The following is a 17657-nucleotide window of genomic DNA, read 5'->3' as shown; positions in this document are numbered from 1 at the left end:
AATATTCCTTGTAATTATATAAAGTTGCCTATAATAAACCGTCTCGTGTACAGTAATTGCACCCCATTGCCCTGTGTACGGTGGACTTTTAGTTAAGTGGAGACCGACGGCCGACCGTTTACAGTCTAAATTTACTACCGCTCTCCGTTCCTTTTGAAATGGTCCGTGTCCAGACAGCTTTACAGTAATACCCTGGTTTATACACTCCCTTTTGGACAAGGTACATGGGAAAACCTGGTCTGTCTGTTTCGGATGAATCAAAGGCAAAAGGAGCGGGCAGGGGGCGTCTCTTGTCAGACTTTATGGGAGGAACTTGACTGAAGTGCGCTATACGGTCATTTCTCTTTCAGCGTTCTCCACGGAGGGGTTACCATTTAAATGTTATCTTTGATGTTAATAATCATAGAATCAAGGTGGGTTTATTGTAAATAACCTTTTGTCTATGTAGGCCTACTTGTAATTCAAATCTCGAATCAGATGTTCGAACCTCGAGAGAAATGAAACATTTTCAGTAGTTTTTTCTTTATTCTGGTAACCTACTGTCAATGCCGAGGCTCATGCTGCGGCGTCGCCAAGAAAGTTGGGAGACTGAGGTTGGTGTGGACATTCTGGGATAACTTCCAGAGCACAAGTCAAGAGAGGGAACTGCGTTTCCCAGAGCAGCAAGTCAGTGGTTATGGACAGGTTTCCTGCTGGATCTGGACTCATTCTGCGTAAAGTTTCTTTATTTTGTCGGGTGGAAAGCATTTCATTTTCATGCGCGAAGCTCTGCATGTGCAGCTAGTTGTCTTTTGAGGATAAATAACTTTCCTCATTTTGTACAGAACTTTTTTCAATGAAGAAGCTTTTTGAGTGAGTATTACATTTGTAGTTTTGGAATAATTGCATTAGAACATTAGTTACATTTCTGACATTTATTATGTAGCGTAAATGCCACGGAGCAGTAAACTGTGCGTTTGAGATAACGGTTCTGGATACAACGGGAAGATCGCTAATAAAACCAGTGATATAGAGGTGGATGACAGTCCGTAATAGTTTCCTGTAATCCCTCAGTGTTCATGTGGCAGCTGGGTTGATACAGACAGTAAAGTAGGGCTATGCGTTACTTGGTGTTCCGCTGTGAAAAGTGAAGGTATGCTCTCAAACACGACACAGTAGTGTATGCACCTTTCTTACATTCTAGTTTTGCATCCGTTGCTAAATACAAATGTAATACGCGAGGACAAATGCACTAAGCACGCACCAAGATCTCATGTCCATTGCTGGATATTTCCCCATCTTCCTTTACCGGAGTGTTTACTTTGATTTACATTTTTAAAATGCGGGGAGAGTTTGTCCTGGGTCTGGCCCTGCTGAGTCTGCTAACATGGGCAGGTGAAGCCGACAGACAGGCGCACCTCAAACGGATTACCTTGCGCCGACGCACCAGACTGGGGCGTCTTCAGCCGTTTGGTTCCGGCAGGGACCGCACTGTCGCCGGCGTGCGCCCTGGCACTTCGCCTATAAACACAGGGTCCAGAATCAAACGAGGAGAGACCATGCAGGCTGACCAGAGCTCTGGTCCTCCCGCCAGTGCTGCAGCTGGACAGAGCAGAAGGAGAGGAAGGATCTTGCTGGCAGGGGCTGGGAGGAGGGGGGGCGGGCTGGGCCAGGCCGGAAAACCACCGCAGCCTGGCGTGCTCCAGGATGAGGGCACTCCCGGGGCACGGGCCAGAGTCGCCAGAATGCCAAACAATGCAGGCTCGCCTAACCTCCTGGCAAGCTTTGCGGGGAAAAACCGGGTCCTGGTTATCTCGGCACCCCACGAGTCAGACGGGTATTACCGGCTGATGATGTCACTCCTAAAGCCAGACGTGTACTGCGAGCTGGCAGACCGCCATGTGCAACAGATCGTGATGTTCCACGAGGAGGGGGAGATGGGCGGGAAGGTGAGGCGGATCACCCAGGAAGGCAAAGTGATGGAGGAGCCGCTGGACACAGCCCTCATCCCCCGACTCATGAGCTTCCTCAAGCTAGAGAAAGGTACAGACACGTACATCTGCTCACATCTGGTGGACAAGGCTATGTTTGTGTGTGAAAGAGAGAGAGATAGACAGAGAAGTAGACCGAGAAGTAAACAGAGAGAGAATGAGAGAGAGAGAGATAGATTACACAATCGCTAAATTCGAATTTTGTATTACTAATAATGCTGACAATAACGTGACGTTGTACCTCTGACAGGCAAGTTCGGAATGGTGCTTCTGAGGAAGACCCTGCAGGTAGAAGAGAGGTACCCCTACCCCGTCAGGCTGGAGGCTGTGTATGAGGTCATCGACCAGGCGCCCATGAGGAAGCTGGAGAAGCTGAGGCAGAAGGGCTTCATCCAGAAGTGTAAAGGAGCGGGGGTGGAGGGCCAAGTGGAGGAGGGCACAGCGACTGGTGAGATGGTGTGGGGACATGTCAACTGTTACCATACAAAAAACGAGAACACGGAGAAAACAGATATCTTTCCTCACAAAAGTGTCTAGTTTTACGTGAAAAGAGCTAAATTAAAAAGAGTTGAATTAACTTGATATGGGGCCGCTGTTTATGACAAGCTAGAGAAGTGCAGTTTTTGATTTTGATTTCGAACTCCTAATCTCCCATTCTGCTTCACTTCCAAATCACAGCACAAATCTTTATTTTGACTGATTATTCATGCAATTACATGTAATTTCTTGGTCATCGATATTATATTTTCTTGATTGTACATATTACAAGAAGGATATGTGTCCCAGAACATGTGAAGTGATGGGTGTATTTGATTTGAGCTACAGACAGTGTTGGTGTACTAAAGCTCTCTGGGTATTATCTTTTGATAGGTAGACAAGTTGACATGCCCATAGCTGGGAGGCCTGACAGGAAGCAAGTAATGATGAGGCCAGCAACTGTCTCCACGACAACGACAACAACTACCACAACCACAAAACCCACAACCACCACGACAAGAGCAACTACAACCACAACTAGACCTACCACCACCACAACTAAATCTACTACAACCACAACTAAACCTACCACCACCACCACAACCAAACCTACCACAACCACAACCAAACCTACCACAACCACAACCAAACCTACCACAACCAAACCTACCACAACCACAACCAAACCTACCACAACCACGACAAGGCGAACAACGACCACCACAACCAAACGCCCTACTACAACCAAACAGACCACCACCGTCACGACTCCAAGACCCACCAAAGCCCAGACCACAGCACATTGGCTGCCAGCCTCCCGCACCACCCCAGACCCCTCCCTCCGCAGGGGGAGGGAGAGGCACCCGCCCAAGACCACCCCTGCTGGGGATAACCGCACTGACAAGAATGGAAAGGAAGCCCACAGCCGGAAACAGGACGGGCTGGTGCCCACCTCTCACAAGCCGTCCAAGACCAAGCCCACCAAGAGGAAGAATGGAGGAAAGGTACGGAAGCTCGTAGCTCAAAAACATGTTTGTGCATTAGTAGAATTAGGGTTGTGGTGGTCATTTGCAGTTCCTTTCTATAGAGGCTTTTCACGAGCCATAACGTGACGCGGTTGTCGTTTTTTCATTTCCATGTTTTTGCACAGTAGGCTTGTTCTACAATGTCTTGCAAAACATTTAATGAGCAAAAATATCCAGATTATGTAGGCTGTAGTTAGGATGCTGCCTTGGGGTGATTAAGTCATGTGTCACATTAGGATGTAATCAGGGATTTTACGCTGATAGCACTACTGTCAATCTAGATTGAAATAGTATGTTTAATGGAGGTGTCAACCAAAACAAAACTACTTTGGCCATTACAACTGACCCAAACTGCAACTCAAAATAGGCCCAATGAATGTGTACAATTGATGTTATCGTTAAAATCAGTTCTGTTGAATTCAGTCCAATTTGTAGAAAATGTAGGATTACCAACAATCATGTACTTTTTTCCACCTAGTAAAAGGTCACACACTTCTGTTGTTCTGTGTCATTTCCCAGTATTTGAATAACGAGTATGAGGATAAGTATGAGGTGGGCCAGCCAACAGCCAGCAACCCCGAGGAGCCAGAGGTCATCCTGGAGGTCACCCCGGAGATCACCCCCACCAAGAGGGTCAAAGTCAAGCACGAGAAGAGCGACAAGAAGAAGAAAAAGAGCGATAGACCGGACAAGGCTTCCAAGAGAGAGAAAGCAGAGAGGAGAGGGGGGAAGCCAGGGAAGGAAGGGAAGAGCAATGGAAAGAAAAACGGTAAAAAAGCATCCAAGCACAACGAGAAAGAGGAGTACCAGAAGCCGACCAAGAAGCCCCCCCCAGCTAAGGGATCCCTGGCCACCTTCCTCGACTACTTTGAGGGCAGGAGACGGCTGGTGGTATGTGCTAAGTCCACACTATGCACACATACAACACATAAAACCCATACAGTACATTGAATACACCATTTATTCGACCCCATTTATGTACCACATATTTTAACTACACATGAACCAAACACAGTTCACATGACCTAAATGTACACAAATACAGACGCTGGTTAGAATAGCTAAATCCCAATAGACTCCATGTCAGGAGGGAAGTAGACTACAGACTCTGTCAGTGTATTAGTACAGTAGACTGTCAGTTGGTGTATAGCAGACTGCTGTATATGCTTTCTAGTGGACTGTATACAGCGTTCCAGTAGACTGTGTCGTGCGGTGGTATTGCTAGAGAGTGTAAGCAGTGCTCCGCAGCCTGTCTACATTCTTATTAGAGCTGTGAGGAGGGGCAGAGTGGGAAACCACAACCCCCATCCTCTCCCAGGGCTGCAATGTCAACACAAGTACCTCCCAGTGTACACTCAGGTGTGTGTTTTTGTATGTGCGTGTGTGTGTGTGTGCGCGCACGTGTGTGTGTGTATTTATGCAGCTCATTTACTGTACGTGTGTGCTTACTTCTTCTCATCCCCCCTTTCCCCACACCCCTCCTTCATCCCCTCATCCCTCCCTCCAGATCATCACAGCCCCCGGTGAGGAGAACAGCATGTATGTGCAGCAGAGGGATGAATACTTGGAGAACGTGTGCGAGATGGCCATCAGGAAGGTGTCCATTATTACTATCTTTGGCTCCCTCACCAACTCCACCATGAAGATTGACCACTACCAGCTGGGTATGTAGTCCAACTGTGCAGTATAGAACATACTCAGTCGAGTTATATGGTATTCAGCTGGCAAGTGCTGTTAGTTTACAAATATCTGTGCGTGCTATCATTTCTTATCAGTGATCAGTAATCGGGCAACAGGAAACACAGATCCCTCATTTCCCCTCCCTTTACCGCATGGGATTTCCTGGCCAAACTGCAGGGTCAGAGTTCAAGTTTAACTGTGTTAGGTCCAAATCACTGTTTTGTCCTCCAGGTCTCTGGTCCTGAGCCCCGGCCCTAGAACACTGTCACAGTATATGTGTCTGTCTTGTATCAGTGCATCAAAGTCCTGCTCCCTGTCCTTACTTCACCCCTCCTGCTAATATTCCTCCCCCCACCTCGAGACACACCAGACCTCCACGTGTCTGCAGAGTGTCGGCCTGGGCCCACAGCCTAGAGGTTCTCAGACAGGCAGCACAGGAACAGTAACACCCTGAAGATGGCCACAATGTCTACCGGTCCCCACAGGCCAGAGGAAATTGTGTTTAACTCTCTCCTACCCCTCTCTCACCCCTCACCACCTCTCTCTCCCAGCTCCTTCCTTTCCCTGCTACTCTCTATGTTCTGCTGTGTCTAGTCTTTCTCCCTGCATTTCTTAAACGTTTCTCTCTCCTGTTACTCTCTAACCGTCTCTACCTTTTCTCCCTTCCATTTTTTCTTCACCTACTCCCATTTAACCTTTTCTAACACTTTCTTCTCCTTTCTCTTCCTTCACCCCCCCACCTTTCCTCTTCCACTTTCCATTCCTTGCCATGTGTAGCAACTTTGTTTTCTGTTTGAGGTCTTGTTCAACAGTGAGATAGGACTGCAGACTATAAAAAGGTTTTTGGCCCTTGGCTACCGTGGACACAGTTTCTCAACATGCTGAAGTCTGGGTTTCCCCCAAGGGGTTCTGGGAAAGGGCACAAAGCCCTCCTGTATCAGCAAGTTAGGTAGCCTAGTGCCAACACCAACATTTTATAACAGATTTATGAATCAAATCAAGTTCTTAGCGGCAGTAAGACAAATCTACGTATATCACCTGATCTGTGTGAGGGACAACGGTACAATATTCCCTTTTGTTGTGAGTTTTTTGTCTTTGTGTGTCACCAGAGTCTATCAGCTGGTGTCAGAGCTGAGCGAGAAAGCACAAACACACTCACACACACTCACACACACTCGCAGAGAGGTGAGTGTTATTGTTATGTGTGGGATTGGGAGCAAATACCTTCCTAGTTCATCATCTCAGACAAGGGGGAAGTTTGCTTCCCCTGCAGCTGATGTGTTAGCTGGAGAGAGTTAGCTCATCCACACACAAACACACACACACACACACAAACACACAAATGCTCATGCACACACAGTTCTTATTCATAGGACCCAGCATCACAACTGTTTTTTTAATGGGATATGCCTTGTCATCGGGTAAGTTACCATTACAGACACATTTTATGGACGTCTGGATCTGAAGCCTCTAGTTAGGGTGTGTTAGGACACAACCCTTCTGTATAAAACTGAAGTAGTCTGACGACCTGGGTGGAAAGAGTTCTGTACGCCGAATACCGGAAAAAGTTCTGAGGTGAGGTCATATGACCCCACCCACGTACAGAAGTGAACGGTAGTTACAGTTTTGTTCCACTTGCTGACCAAAGGGTCAGTGTGTGTGTGTGTGTGTGTGTGTGTGTGTGTGTGTGTGTGTGTGTGTGTGTGCGTACATGCATGCATGTGTCTGTGTACGGTATATGTTTTTGTGTGTGTACACAAGTAGTCTTTTGAATGGTATATGATGGAACAAGTTCTCCACAGTGTCGTGCATACAGTGGTGTGTAAACATGTGTGCTGTATGCATGCTTGTATGTATGTACACGTGTGTGCACAGTTAAGGCCTTTGGCTGTGGTCTGTGTAAGTGTTAGTCAAATATTACAGACCACCATAGAGCTCTCCTTACAAGGTCAAACTAATGTTTTTTTAAATATTTTCTTTACCAAAGATGGTATTGTTGTGCATGTTCTTCTAAGGTATATATCATGGATTGGTATCATCATTACTGGAGTGGACAGGATCTGAAAGAATGTTCTGCTTTGTTGTTTGATCCATACTGTCTGCACCAATCTAGAATTGACGTGACCCAATGTTGTTCAATAAGATCTATGCCCATGTCCAGTAAAAGTGTATCCAGTCTTCTGTTCACTAATACATAACAGTCTGTGGTGATGAAGACAAGTTCGGTCCATCTCTTCAGGACCAGTTTGCCTGAAATGTACACATACAGCATGCCATATGTTTTAATTGCCCTCTCTCTTTGTATATACTGGTCAAGCTAAATGAGCCTGTTCTCTCTCAGTGTCTCTCCCTCTTCCTCTGTCTCTCTGTCTCTGACTCCCTCTCTTCTTCTTTGGTGTCCTCTCCAGAGGATGACAAGACGATGAAGGGACTTCGCCAGGAGGATCTGGTGAACCACGATCTGATCACAGAGCTGAGGAAGGACTTTGGCATGACCTACAACGACTTCTACATGGTCGTCACGGACACCGACATGAGAGCGAAGGTGCGGCCACACACGACCCACTGCATGCAGCGAAGACTTTGCGAACGATAAAGCATATTCTAAAAACAAGAACAAGTACATTCATCATCGATAGATATGGCTTCTTCTGCCTCCACTACTGACATACTGTGTCCGGCGGCCATTGGGTTACACCACTGATGTACTGTCTGCCAGGTGGACATTGGGTTGAGTGTACACCACTCATTCAGTGCATCGGCTCCAGTCCCTTTAGCAACCCATCTGTGCACTACGATTTCTCTATACGACTCTGTACATCGATTTACTGTCACACCTGAAACAATAAGCAATACCAAACAGATATTCCTGTCTCTCTCTCTCTTTCTCTCACTTTTCGGCATGTCTGTCTGTGACTCTGTGTGTCCATGCCAGCGTAGACTGTGGTCGTTTTCAGACTAATAAACAAAGAAGCCAGTGTTCTGAGAAGTAAAAAAAAAAAAGACAGGGCACTGACCCTGTGTATGAGAGGGGAGAGAGAGCAGAGAGAAAGAGAGAGATTGAGAGGGGGAGGAGAAAGATGGTAGACATTTGGATGGAGAGAGAGATGGAGGTAAAGCAGGCTCCAGACAGTTTCCCAGAACAGTGTCATGGATCGTAAAACTCTATAACTGTATTTTCAGACCTATAAAATTAAATATTCATTCGATTGCATACATCCTGCACCCTTTGAGACAGTCATGTCTAAGAGTGTTGAAATTCCAGCACCAATTTGATTGTCTGAAAGCAAAACTACTGATGATGCTAAATGTTTCCCATATGCAAACCGTTGTCTTTTTAAAGCACGTTTTATAAGATCATGTATAGTGACCAGCCATTTACTGTCGTCTTTGTGATGCCCAATTTTTTTAATGAAATAGATTTACTTCAAAACGTCCTCACAGTAATGGTTAAGATATAATCATTCCTTCTCCCAGTGTGACGCCAATGATGGGTGTACAAATTTGGTTTGTTCCACCACCAGTAATTCTCATTCCTCCAATCACAGCAATTCTACGAGGTTCCCATCGCCATGAAGGCCGTATTTGACTACGTGGACACGTTCTCCTCTCGCATCCGGGAGATGGAGGAGCAGAAGAAGAACGGAGTGGAGTGTAAGAAGGAGGACAAGCCCAGGTCACTCGAGAACTTCCTGTCCAGGTATCCTGCCTCTGCTCAGAAGCATAGTCATACTGTACACACACACACATACACACACACAGACACAATCAGAGGTGCAGTGGCATTTTGAGCTTGGTCAAAATGGGTCGGCTCCTGAAATGTATGGGTTGAATCTATGAATACACATGGCCTGTCTCCTATTAAACTGTACATAACCCGCCAGGGAGCATGCACCTGTTTCTCTGGTCACAGTTATCGCCTGGATCACAATGTACACTACTTTTATGAGCTCAACTTGGCTCCTCTCAGATGCTGAACTGCGTGCTTGTGTGTGTCCGTAAGTCTGTGTGTGCAGTTCAGTAGTAACTTAGTTCATTTCAGGAATAAGTCACTTTTATAATCATGCTTTGTGACTGATTTACTCCCGCAACAAAAAAACCCGACATATCATATGTTTCTACGGAGACGTGAATTCCGTTCAACCATTCCGCAAACCATTTCAGGTTCCGTTGGAGGCGTCGCCTGTTTCTTATCTCCGCCCCCAACGATGAGGAGTGGGCCTATCAGCAGCAGCTCTATGCTTTAACAAGCCAAGCCTGTAACCTGGGTGAGTCAGCGCATCAAAAAATCTATCACAAAAACAGCCTATCAGCCTGACCAATCAGAGTCATGAATCGCCTTTTCCTTTGCCCGTTCCACTGCTCTGATCTGTATGACAACAGCATTCCAGTGTAGTGATAGCAAGCCATTTGGCAAACTTTTCCAACTGTCTGGAAACTGTAACAGAATTACTCAAAAAGTGCTTTATTTCAACAAACACAGATACAGAGAGACGTTGTTTATCTACAGGCCGAGGATTTCCCTCATCTGTTTTCTTGGCTGGCCTCAATTATTCTTTTTTTCTTCTCTCTCTCTCTCTCTCTCTCTCTCTCTCTCTCTCTCTCTCTCTCTCTCTCTCTCTCTCTCTCTCTCTCTCTCTCTCTCTCTCTCTCTCTCTCTCTCTCTCTCTCTCTCTCTCTCTCTCTCTCTCTCTCTCTGCCTCTCTCTGCCCCTCTCTCTCTCTCTCTCTCTCTCTCTCTCTCTCTGTCTGTCTTTCTCTCTCTTTCATGCTCTCTATCTCCATCCAACAAAGAGCCAGTCCTGCTGACTGTGCTGGGAGGTTTTGCCACGGTATTCAGCTGTTGGCTCTCACCTCTCTTCGCACAGCCCAGCCCTCTGTTTCATGTGGCTGTGGCAGCTTTCTGTCCCCGCTTTGCTCAGCAGCCCTCCCCGTTCCCCTTCCGTCAACCAAACACACCCAAGCATGGTTCTAATTATATACATCCACATGCACATGAACAAAGTGAATCCACACTCTGTGTGAAGAAACCGATTGGCGTTCTGTGTGCTGCGATACAATAAACAGTTTGTGACAGATACTCGATCGATCAAATATGTTATTTGCTATTCCTTGACGTTCGAATGTGTAAACATTTCGTCTGTTTCCTGTTGTTCTCCATATTGCGGGCGTTTCCATGGTGACCCAGGCCTAAGACACATCTCCATTCTGAAATTGGTCGGCATGGACGCAGCAGATATGGGAGGCGTCTTGGAGCTCTATCCTATAAATGGTAAGACACCTTTAATGTTAACCTACAGTATGTATTAGGAACTGGCTTTCTGAAAAACAAACAAGACACACATACAGTGCCCCCCCCACACACACACACAATGTCAAAGTCAGGTGCTCTACAGTGCTCTTTGATGCAGATTCGTGGTGTTTTGTTGACACAAGCAGCTTTGCTCAGCTTCTGCACTGAACCAGCCTACAGACCCAGCTTGTGCCCCCTGTTCCTCCAGTCAACCACTGCTGCTGACCCAGTTCTACTCCAGAGTTCCTCCCCTCCACCCCTGCTTCTCACCCAGCTCTGCCCCCCTGTCCCTCCACCCCTGCTTCTCACCCAGCTCTGCCCCCCTGTACCTCCCCTCCACCCCTGCTTCTCACCCAGCTCTTCCCCTAGTGTTCTACCTCCCTCTCTGGCCCCTGTTCTGTGCTTGCCATTGATCTCCACCTCAAAGACACGCTGACGCAACCACAGATGATCCCTGAATCCATCCATCCCCCTATCCCTCCATCCCTCCCTCCACTCCTCCCCTCACCAGGCAGCGCCACCGTGGACCGAGAGGGTCTGTCTGCCACCCTGGTGAAGGACATCAGGAACTACTTCCAGATCAGCCCGGAGTACTTCTCCATGCTGCTGGTGGGCAAGGACGGCAACGTCAAGTCCTGGTACCCGTCTCCCATGTGGTCCATGGCCATCATCTACGACCTGGTGGACTCCATGCAGCTGCGACGCCAGGAGATGGCCATCCAGCAGTCCCTGGGCATGCGCTGCCCCGAGGACGAATACGGGGGCTACGGATACCATCACCACGGTTACGACGGCTACCAGGATGCCTACCACCAGGGCTACGGTTACTAAGATGGGGTTGAAGCGGGTGTGGTTTATATAATGCCTTTCTGTCGTAGGCTTAAGTTGTCAATGGAACGGGGTAGTTCCATATTGGCTTCTGGTCTTTACCCTCGCCCCTGTCCCTAGTCGGCACACATCTGCGGGTGGGGTTCCTAAAATCTTTGTAGCACTTATAAATGGCATTTACCATATTGCTTACACGTATACAGTTCTTTTACATCTGTAAGAACCTAGAACCCGTACTGGAACTAGGCAGCTCCATGAGTTAAATTCTCAAGTCTTTATACTTCTCATTTCTGTTCAAGCCAACACTGTTTGGACGAGACATTCTGCTTCACTCGCCTTCCTGGCTAAAGTCTCCCTCTCAATGTGGATCTGTCTTCTGTAGATAAAGACTAAAAAAAGACTAAGCTTGTGTAGATATTTATTGATATGTTATCATGAGTCAAGGTAAATCAATATCTGAGATCAGCAATACAACTGGTTGGGGGAAAGCTCCCACACAAAACAGTTTCCTCTCTTTTAAAAAGTTAATTTGCTACTGTATACATTGTTCTTATTTATACTATGTTGTGCTATTTGACAAATTAAACTGTGTTTACAACCAGTATTTAACCCTGAGTGGAGTATGTTGTTCACCAACCAGGCTGTTTATACTGTTTGTCATTCATTTACAGTGACTACATACCTACAGCTCCTCCTGGTGGTATCATTTGAAAATACAATCTAAAAACTTCCCAGGTAATTGAAAGATACTTGTACAGAAAAATATTATTCATTCACAGAAAAGTGCATTTATTGTCTGATAATAGTCGTTCAGATTGGCAAAATCAGCGGTAAAGGTATTGTTCCTTACTGTTACTTCAGTTAGAATAGCAAAACATCAGTTCAAGATAACACTTATCTTTCTGTACATTGATCACAACTATATTATATATATACACAATGTATATATAAATAATATACTCTTTATAGTATAAATGATTAACAATTCCATTGTCTGTTAATACTCTGCAGAAGTATACTGGAGCTTTATGGTTAAATACAAATGCAAATAGTAGAAGACAACAGATGGACATTTCATGTGTAAACTAAACCCAGAGATGTGATGCTCAGCTTCCATATAATCAGTTGTCTGTACATGAACACTGATAAGCCTTTAAGAGTTCAGGTCAAGGTCACCATCCAGTCACTACTCTTGTGATCACAGGAGACACACAAGGCTTCTTTCAATAGCAGTATCTTTCTTCCACACCAATATAATGTTCCCAAAACACTGATAAAACACAGATAAAAAATAATAATAAAAAAAATTGACTAACATCCTCTCGACATGAACTCTTCCAGATGAATCATTTTAGCCCCCACCACATTAATACCCTTTCAGAAATATGGGCTATCATTTAGCCTAAACTGTACAGAGCAGTAATAAAATGTCATTACAATGTCAAATTTGACACCACTATCATCCAGCATTATAATCATAAAGACAGGCACAAACGTTCAATAAAAGCTCTCGTGACAAAAGGTTATTTGTGTCGCTTTTGATGTTACAACCAAGCACACTGATGTCACACAACCACAAGTAGAATTTCGATTGAGATGTCACAGTCCAAGACCAGGATTTCCATTCGCAGCGACAGCGGAAGTGCTGCCATAAGGAAGTGCTATAAAGATTCCTCCTCTGATTCGCTGTCTGTGTTGGCCTTGGTCAACCTCTGCAGCTCCTCCCCATCCTACACGACAACACAAACCAAATATTACACACAGTTCTTTTTCGGGGGGGGTTCAAAGTTCCATGCTTTTGTCTCAATACGGCTTTTGCATATGGATTAACACTGTGTTCTACATTATCGATTTTCATAAAAAATGGCCATGTACATCCTATTAGTATTACTATATTACTTCAGTACATACATGATATACTTTTATATACATTGTTTTTTTCGACCAAAAGCAACAACTGATGTTCCTTCAGGGAAAAATGTGGACTTTAAGTGAAATTTAAAGTGCTTTTACTTACCATGTGCAGCCTCTTCAAACTGACATATCATTAGTAACATTAGGCAGCCGAACAGTCTAACATGGCATATCAGTGAAGGACTCACAACCTGACAGACATGTACGAGAGCGCCCTGGGCCTTCAACCTGTCAGCCTACTTAACTCCCACTAGCGCCATAGCTAGCTACAGCTTCTTCATATTAGATCAACGCAGGCTGTGCCCTCACAAAGCGTACACACATAGCTAGGCCTTCCCTCATCTGAGGCCCATAACTCCCCACCTAATGTATTACATCTTATCCGGCTAATGTTGTTATCTGAGGTGGTGCTATGGCAACAGCCTGAATCCTCTTTTCATTACAGAGAATCAGCTCTGCTTCCACTCGGCCCAAATCACATTACACAGGAACGAGCCGTCGCTGTGAATGTGTTTGCATGTGGACGCGCTTCTATACTGCAAGGCAAACGCTTTCATTTCGTATTATCTTGAGGCGGTACCAACCGCTTGTGTGCGTGCGTGCGTGCGTGGTTCTGTCTCTCCTCACCCCCCGTGACCTCTCGAACACCTCTCCGTTGACGACGCGCAGCTTCTCCTTCTGCAGGGCGTACTCTGGGTCGACGGCGTGGCTGCTGTTGTACACGAAGATGGCGAGCAGCACCACGGGCGCCTGCAGGAAGAAGTCCAGCGACGGTTGGAAGTTGAAAAGGAAGAGCGAGAGGGCCGTCACCAGGACGGTGGTGATCTGGCCGCTCAGCACGTGGAACATGTTGTCTCGGAACTTCAGGATGAAGGCCACCGACAGACCCAGGGCCGCTGGAACCGGACGGGAGAGAAGAGCGGGATCGTGTTCATCGGAATGAATACGGCTGAATCCTATCGATCTCAGTTACTGCGGTCGCGATCAATGAACCATATGGAATGGATAGGGTTAGTCATACATTTATCTGAGCATCAAGGAAGCAGGGGAACGGGTAGTGCTTGTTGTGCATGTGTACAGGGATATCTAGAAGTGTTTGAGACCCACCAGTGACCAACACCAAGCCCAAGGAGTAGACGTTATGCCCGTAGAGGAGGCCACAGTGCACGGTAAGACCCCTGGCCTCTCTCCCCAGCGTCAGTGTCAGCCCGTTGAACACTACGCCAAACACATACCTGCAACACCACGTGAGAAACCACACATTTATTTAATCCTGGAACTTGCCTCGTCACCCTAGGTGGTTGGAGGTTCAACCTCAGGCCACCGTCTGACCGACCAACCATGCTCGGTCTGGCCGTGTCATTTCAGACGTAGCGTGGGTTTGCCGTCGTACAGTTTGCTGTTCTGTATGAATATGCTCTCGCCGAGCTGGTCTCCCTCCTTCAGGATCTTCTCGTTGTAGATGTTGGCCATGGAGGAGATGAAGCACTGGAGCACCAGGAGGACGTGCCCCATCCCCAGGGCGCGCAGCCTCGCCAACACCCTGCCTCGCCATGCCTCCCCTGGCAGGGACGACACCCAGGAGGACTCGCTGAGCGGGAGGGGGGACACAAGGACGCCGGGAGGAAGAGATGGGGGAGAAGGGAGAGAATGAGCTCTGGAAGACGGGTTCCGTTCGCCCATGCTATTCCGTCGTCTATCTATCCATCCGTCTGCTTCTCTGGCATCTGTCCATCCCTCTATCCATGCCTTTATTCGTCCATCCATACATTCATCCATCCATCCATCCATCTACCTGCTGTTGCTCCTTTGTTGCTGGGTGTAGAGCAGGCAGCCGTTTGTCGGTGTGGTCAGGGGGCTGGGGTGGAGGCCCGGCACCGCCATGGCGTGCTGGCTGCCCCCCGAACCCATCGTCAGGGAGACGATGGACAGGAAGAGAATCAAAAGGGAGGCCCACTGTACCCAAGACAAGCGCCTCCTGGTGGTTGAAGGGGAACGACAGCTGATGAGGGACAGAGCCGTGGTCACCGAACACACTTTAGCATTGAGACCTAACAGGTCGTCTGAAGCCTTTAATCCACATTCCGGATATGTGGTACAACCTTTAGGTAAAACACGTCATAAACAGACATATAGTGCGTCCAGACCGGTTGAAAACACGAATGAGTTGTCACTTACTTCAGCACAAGCCTGAAGAGAATGGCTGTAGTCAGGATGACAAAGTTAGAGAACAGAACTGCCATGGCCTAAGGTAGGACAAGGAACAGAAACAAAGGTCAGATACAGAGTGATGTACAGGTTTGTTTATAGAAAGACACACCAACAAGGATAGAGCAAAACAACTGCCCAAAACACTATTGGTAATCATTTGAATGATTATGCTTAAAGGATTTGGAAGGATTTCAGATTATATTTGGCCCTAGGGATGATTCCAACCCAAGCATGTGGAAGAACTCACAGGCTGCAGGTAGGTCATGACGTAGAAGATGATTAAGTTATCCAGGAAGTAGAGGAAGGCAGGAACAGACCACTTCATGAAGCTGAGCAACGAGGGGCCAGAGGAACAGCCCAGCTCTCTGCACGAACGACCCTCTGGAACGCACACGGTGATGAACTCACGCTCAAAAGATACTCCCTCCCACACACACACCTTAATGTCCAACATAATGTAATTGTTGTTCTCTTACCGTTTATAATCACCCTGAGAGACATAACCAGACAGAAGATGAGTTTGAGTCCCTCGGCCAGCAGGTTGACAGATGCAGGGAGGAAGTCATACTTGTTTTCTTCAGACAGAGAAATAAACAAAGAAACAGGAAATGTCAATGTACACTGCTACTGCTGCTGCTGCTGACTGCACAGAAAATCTGAAAGGCCTAGCTCATCAAGATTAGGCCAAAGAAACACAATCCACATAGTAATGCTCAAATAAGTGGTCCACAGAAATGTCTAGTTCTTACTTACAATATCAGAGCCTTCTTTAAACATCTCCCAAACGGACAAGTGAGGTCTTCGTGACATCGATAAACATCAGCTTACCAGCATTGACGGAGAACTTGAGCAGCAGGATGCGGCTGGTCCCCAGGGTGACGAAGCCCAGGCCCAGGGCCAGGGTGTAGGCTGAGGAGCGGGAGCAGAGCCAGGGGCTTGGACGGCAGCACGGCATGGCTGGAGCAGAGGAGGGAGCTGGGGCTCGTGGATGAGGCAGGGGCTGGGGATGGACCTGAGGCTAGGTGGCTGGTGGAAGCCTCACACACAGTCACAATTCTGCAAGAGGAGTGAGGACACGTACAACAATGAGCTGCAACTTTCCTTCCCTCCCTACCTTGATTAATCAAGTACGATCTCCTATAGCCTTATACGAAATGGAAAATTAATGTGAAAGTCTACAGTCCTCCTCACACACTGTACAGCCAAGAAGCTGGTCATAACAGTCAGTTGTGGAATCTCGTCAACAAATACAAAACTTGCTGTTGTGCCACAAGACTCAAACTGGACATGTAAACAATTATACCACATGCTGGACAAACTGTGTCCAATGCAGTCCTCCTCAACTCCCCTTCTGAGTTAAACCAGGGTCTTCCTGATTAGCTATGTTTAGCTAGCTGATTAGAGACATGTGAGAGAAACAGACTAAGACTGTGCCAACGACGAGGGAAACACAAAGAGCCTTCTATTCCAACAGGCAGGGAGGGCAGTCAGGGTTTGTCACACAAAATGAAATCATAGCTATTGAACACGCTTTCTCAAAACAACAATATTGGGTCAGGACGACTAAGCTAAGATGTAACTTTAGAAGTAGTCATCATCATATACAAATACTTGAACCTTGTAGGTGGCTAACCATAGGCTAGCAGGTTCCAAAACATACACATACCTGGTGGATTGACAAACTCGATCTGTTAAATATGGTTTGCTATTAGCTTTGTATTAATATTAAGGCACAATCTATGGATGGCTGCTAGAATATAATCACACAACACGATTAGGTAGAAACGTTAGAGTACAAAGTAGATGGTTAACTACTAAATGAATTACAATACTGTACCTGCAGATGAATAATGTAAACAACACCGAACGAATACAATGCATGACCAGCTGTTTCGCTCGTCACATAAATAGGTCTCCCGAATGCAAACAAAACGCAGTGAGTTGTCCACCCTGGACATTTAAAAAACAATGGAAGGTGCCCTGATTTAAAGATAAAAGTATTACATTTTCAGCCCCAGTCAGCTAGAGCAACACATCCTCATTAACCTGCTCACTGCTTCGTGCTTCCTGGTCACTTCCTGGTTGTGAAACGTGAAGCAATGACGTAGCCTAATAACTATAACTTTTTTTCTGTCTGGCTCCATAAAAAAGACAAAAAATATAGCGGTAAATTTAACCCTAACATTAAACTTGTGTACAAGCGCAGTCATGTTCTGATGGGTATAAAACATGACAGACACCACACCAGCATTCACACAAG

General features: G+C 46.5%; 2 protein-coding genes across 5 annotated transcripts; one reads left to right on the top strand and one right to left on the bottom strand.

Annotated features, from left to right (window-relative positions):
* The first annotated feature begins 333 nt into the window (after positions 1–333).
* Positions 334–11876, top strand: ccdc80 (coiled-coil domain containing 80). 2 transcript variants are annotated; one of them, XM_062457102.1, is made up of 11 exons: positions 334–2022; positions 2221–2418; positions 2841–3098; positions 3135–3451; positions 3992–4363; positions 4980–5136; positions 7561–7697; positions 8701–8852; positions 9317–9420; positions 10340–10423; positions 10956–11876. In XM_062457102.1, the coding sequence occupies exons 1-11, from the start codon at positions 1320–1322 to the stop codon at positions 11273–11275; spliced, it is 2802 nt and encodes a 933-aa protein (XP_062313086.1). In that variant the 5' UTR covers positions 334–1319; the 3' UTR covers positions 11276–11876. The 2 variants fall into 2 exon arrangements, with proteins under 2 accessions (XP_062313086.1, XP_062313085.1); XM_062457101.1 differs by having other exon boundaries at positions 335–2022; positions 2841–3451.
* Positions 11877–12035: 159 nt separating this feature from the next.
* On the bottom strand, positions 12036–17517 carry slc35a5 (solute carrier family 35 member A5). 3 transcript variants are annotated; one of them, XM_062457103.1, is made up of 10 exons: positions 17235–17517; positions 16226–16453; positions 15874–15972; positions 15645–15778; positions 15365–15432; positions 14982–15164; positions 14580–14777; positions 14294–14421; positions 13771–14082; positions 12036–13002 (listed from the first exon to the last, which is right to left on the bottom strand). In XM_062457103.1, the coding sequence occupies exons 2-10, from the start codon at positions 16350–16352 to the stop codon at positions 12872–12874; spliced, it is 1380 nt and encodes a 459-aa protein (XP_062313087.1). In that variant the 5' UTR covers positions 16353–16453; positions 17235–17517; the 3' UTR covers positions 12036–12871. The 3 variants fall into 3 exon arrangements, with proteins under 3 accessions (XP_062313087.1, XP_062313089.1, XP_062313088.1); XM_062457105.1 differs by having other exon boundaries at positions 13814–14082; positions 17235–17514; XM_062457104.1 differs by having other exon boundaries at positions 17444–17461.
* Positions 17518–17657: the final 140 nt, after the last annotated feature.

This window comes from Osmerus eperlanus, chromosome 3 (assembly GCF_963692335.1).
Source record: "Osmerus eperlanus chromosome 3, fOsmEpe2.1, whole genome shotgun sequence".
NCBI classification, from domain to species: Eukaryota; Metazoa; Chordata; class Actinopteri; order Osmeriformes; family Osmeridae; genus Osmerus; species Osmerus eperlanus.
Note: the sequence above shows the minus strand (reverse complement) of the source record. Positions and strands in the feature narration are given on the sequence as shown.